General features: G+C 51.5%; 1 protein-coding gene across 1 annotated transcript; it reads right to left on the bottom strand.

The window, feature by feature from the left end:
* Positions 1-497: 497 nt before the first annotated feature.
* LOC136374740 (olfactory receptor 6X1-like) lies at positions 498-2,354 on the bottom strand. Its single transcript, XM_066340133.1, is given in 2 exon segments — positions 498-1,532; positions 1,534-2,354. Coding segments are annotated over 2 exon segments (951 nt in total). The 5' UTR covers positions 1,663-2,354; the 3' UTR covers positions 498-710.
* Positions 2,355-4,667: the final 2,313 nt, after the last annotated feature.

Here is a 4,667-nt window from a genome sequence, read left to right as displayed (position 1 = left end):
GCCCCAGACCCTTCAGTCCAGTCCCCCCGGTCACTCCGTGGCCGGCACCATTGGCAGAGGGGCTGTTTGGTGCCCTCCTCCAGCTGCTGCCCTCACAGCCCCGGGCTCTGTGCTCAGGCAGAACAGAGATTTGCTCACACAGGAGGTAGAATTGAAGTTTCCTGAGAACACAGGACAGACTGCTGTGGTGGGGGTCCTCCCCTCACCTTGCCACGTGTCCTGTGCTATCCAAAACTACTCTTCCCCTCCATCCCATAACGTGTCCTACACACCATGGCAGCAATCCCCTTAGTCCAAATGGTGACCTGCTCTCAGTGACTTTGGGGTGTCAAACCCAGGCCCCAGGGCTGATGGCTGTCCCAGGAAAGGAGCTGGGACAAGGTGTCCATTGCTCATGAGCTGTAAATTGGATTGTCATTTGTTCCTCTGAGCTCTTCTCTGTTTTGGAGATGAGCCCTTAATGAGCTGGTGGCTGTCCAGAGATGGGCCTGGGAGCAGCCAGGGCAGAGAATGAACTGAGTTTGTCCTGCTGCCATTGTTGGTGCCCTGCCTGGGTGTGCAGATGAGTCTCTTCTCTCTTAACCTGACACAACCCAGCAGGAGCATCAGTCTCCTGAGGCAGCCGTGTTTGGAGGCTGCACACACAGGCACTGGTTTTGTGTAACAGATGATACCAGATTGATGGATGGCTTTCCGGAAATGCACCATGGTTAGGGGAAAAGCTTTGTTCTTGTTCTTGGCCTGGCAATGGATTTGTTCAGGGCCAGCATCACAGGTTTGTTCCCAAGGCTGTAGATGAATGGATTTAAGAATGGGTACAGGGCTGTGTTCAGCAGAGCTGCAGTTCTCTTGGTCCTCAAGGAAACATCTCCTTGTAGACACATGTAGAGAGCAACGCAGCTCCCACAGGCCGTGGATAAGGGAATGGGATGGGAAGAACACATAGTCAAAGCTTCCTTCCTCCCAGAGACTGCTGGAAGGTGCAGAACACAGAACAGGATGCAGATGTCAAAAGCCAGAGTCAAACACAAGGAACCCACCTGGACACACGGTAAGAAGACAGAGTCTATTTTCCAAAGCAGGCTGGTGTCAGAGCAGGACAGTTTGAACAAGGGGGAGTTGTCACAGAGGAAATGGGGGATCTTGGAGCCACAGAAAGACAGGTCAGAGAGGAAGAGCAGCCTGCAGCTCAGCAGGGCAAAGCCGAGGACCCAAGCAGCAACACCCAGGTGGACACAGAGCTGAGGCTTCCTGATGGCAGCATAGAGCAAAGGGTGGCAGATGGCAACATAGCAGTGAAAGGACATGACAACCAGCGGGACAAACTCTGTGCAGCCCAGGGCTAAACAGAAGTAGTTTTGGGCAAAGCAGCTGCTCAGTGAGAGAATGTTCTGACCAGAACTCAGCATCACAAACACTTGGATGCTTGTGGAGGATGTAAACCAGATTTCCAGGAAGGCCAGGCTGCAGATGAAAAAGTCCATGGGGGTGTGCAGGTGGTGATCCACACACAGGAGGAAAATGATGGTTGCAATTCCCCATCACTGTTGTCAGGTACATGAGCAGAAGGACCTGAGAGAAAAACAGCTGTGGCCTTGGATCAAGCTCTGGGAAACCCTCGAGGATGAACTCAGTAACTGCTGTTGCATTTTCTGGTCCCATGCAGTAGCAGCTGCTCTTGTCCTGATCCAGGAAACTCAAGAACTGACTTTGGGACACAGTATTGTAGTTTAAAACAAATTTTTAAAGCAGAGCTCAAGATGACTCCTCCTGAGGATTTAAAGAAATCTGGACCAAAGTTCCTTCATGGTTCCCCAGCTGGAGTAGGTTAAAACATCTGGCTATAATGGTCACCAGAATAATTGCTGTATGGCTTTAGCTTGTATCAAGATTCACTGTTCTAGTGCCTTATGTTGTAAAATGAAATAGAGATGTTGAGAGACTAATCCTCATAAGGGACTGAGAAAAGGGAGGCTTGATGAGAACAGTAGATTAGAACAGCACAGCCTTGGAGAAACAGATAAAGGATGTAACTCACACAAAGCACAAGTAGGATGTCTGCTCAGCTCTGCAAGGCTGACAAATGAGAATTTATGCAAAACAAAAATATTGCCCTTACTCAAAAGCAAGGGCTGAGGAACAGCACCTAAATAGGACACGGGGTGTTGGTGACAGACCCCAAAGGACTACGTAAGGACTTCTGGTAAGGGGTGAAACTATGTCAAATAAAGTCAAAGAAAGCGGGGATAGCTCATGAATATGTAATCATGTGTCTGATGAAAACTCTGTTCACTTGATGCTGAATACACTAAGATGGATGTAGGTTCATATGAGTATCCACCCTGATGTGTGTAATAAAGAATACTATCTTTCAGATATTCAGAACTGTGTGAGAAGGTTTCTATCTGGCAGATTTCAGTATCAGTGGCATTCTTGATTCCATTATACCTCACAGTCTCACAGTGGCTCCTTGGTTCCATGAAGCCCTGCTGTATAACAATGGACCCTTGGTTCCATTAGGGTCTGTACTGTCAAAATGGCCTCCTTGGTTCTGCCCTGCCACAATGCTCTCCTTGGTTCCACGAGGCCTTGGTGTGTCCCAACAGCCCCTTGGATCCATGAACTTCCATAGTGTCCCCATGGTCTCTGGGATCTGCAGTATCACAATGGACAGTTGGTTACAAGTGGTCTCACTGTGTCACAATGAATATTTGTTTCCATGGGGCCCCACATAGTCATCAAGGCCCCTTGTTCTATGAGGTTCCATAGCACCACCATGGTCTCCATGGATCCAAAGTGCCATGAAGTTCTTTACTATCACCATGGTCTTGGATCAACAGTGTTAAAATGGACCACTGACTCCATGAGGAACACAAAACTTTGCATAAACACTGAGCAACACCTGATTAACCCACCTGAGAACATCTGTTTGCATCAAAACAGGGGTTAAACTGACAATGGCACCAGCAGCTTCCATCTGCTACAGAGATCCAGGACAGGGACAGATAATTCAACAGAAAGACTCAGAGAATTCTGCTTACAGAGATCATTTCTGGTCACACTGTCCCTTGTAGAAAGATAACATCATTCGAGGCAGCCTGTACTGAGCATGTGGTTCCTGAGTGGGGTGTGTTGTTTAGGAAACCTGCTTAGGCTTTTCCATTCTTTCCTCACAAACAGGAAAACTTCTCCTGGGCCGGTGTGCAGGCAGAGCCCTGAGGAGAGCAGGTGGGACACGGTGCAATGGGCTGGGATACCCAGCCGCAGAGCTCAGGGGACAAGGTTCTGATGCAGGGCACAGAGATGTCAGTCCCAGGTGGGCAATGTGAGACATGGAGAGGTTGGGGTGAGGAGCAGCTTGTCCAAACAGGGTCAGCCCACAAGGGGCTCATTCTTCTTCATGCCCAAATCTTCTAAAGAGGCATTCAATGTTAAGATGACTTAGGGAATGCTTCTGACAACTCTCGTAAAAACTGAAAATCCAAAAAAATACACCCTTGATAAAAAAAAAAAAAGTCATGAGGTGCACTTTGAAATCTTCCTCCTTAACAGAACTCCAAACTGACTCCAAGTGGCTGCATACGCCCTGCAAACTTGAAGACCTTGAGGACAAGAGGGTTCTGAGGCCTTCGGTATTGTCACAAGCCCCACGCTGGATTTGGGGCTGAGTCCAGGAGCCCTAAGCACTGAGAGAAGGTGGAAGAAGCTGCTCAAGGAGTCAGAAGCAAAACCCCAAGTCCCTTGGCGCATCCCTGGGCCCCACTGGAGGCAGAGAGTGTCAAAGGCTCCCCAGGGACTGGTGAGAGCAGATCCTTGAGGCCAGGAGTGCAGGGAGCCCAAGGCTGTGAGCAGGGAACTGCAATGCTGAGCCAGGCCTGGGCTGGCTGGAGGGAGCAGAAAGGCCAAGCCCTGAGCCCAGGCCTGGGACAGCAGGGCCTGTCCCTCCCGGGGGGCTCGGGGCTCTTGCTGGGGCACTGGGATGGCAGGGGCAGCAAGGACAAATGGCATCAAGCTGCCAGCCCTGCCAGCCTGCTCAGGGAGGGGCCAGGCAGAAGCCAAGTGCAGCCCCTGGAAGGAAAGTTCCTTCAGTGGGGCCTCCCGAGGCGCTGGCAGAGCCCAGGGGACAAAGGCCTGGGTGCCTGTGGCCCTGCCAGCCCTGCCCAGCCCTTGGCCATGTGTCCTGCAGGCTGTGCCCCCTGGGCGTGCTGCTGCTGTGCCCTGGCCGGCTGCACACGCCCATCTCGCTGTCCCCCCAGCATTTGTCAGCCCAGCATTGCTGTGCCCTCCCTGGGCTCCCTGCACCCAGCGCTGCCGGCTCCTGGCACACAGAGCCAGGCCATGGCCCAGCCTCACGCTGGGACACCTCCTGCACCAAAATTCTGCCCTGGAGGGACTTTTCTTTGTGCTCAGCTCCAGGCTGAGCCTTCCAAGCTGCACTTTGGGGAGGTTTCCTTCTCTTCCCACTGCCAAGGAAGCTCTGTCTGCTGCTGTTCACAAAGAGAGAAGGGCTGGCTGGGAGATCAGTGGTGGTCAGAGGCTGTTTGGGCTACAGCGACCATGAAATTACAGAGTTTCCAGATATGTGGTTAAAGAAGGAGGGACAGCACCGGACCTTCTACACTGGACTTAAGAGAGAAAACTTCAGCCTATTCAGGATGCCGATTTGG

Source organism: Sylvia atricapilla, unplaced genomic scaffold (genome assembly GCF_009819655.1).
Source record: "Sylvia atricapilla isolate bSylAtr1 unplaced genomic scaffold, bSylAtr1.pri scaffold_116_arrow_ctg1, whole genome shotgun sequence".
Taxonomy (NCBI): Eukaryota; Metazoa; Chordata; class Aves; order Passeriformes; family Sylviidae; genus Sylvia; species Sylvia atricapilla.
This window is presented reverse-complemented; position numbering and strand designations above follow the sequence as displayed.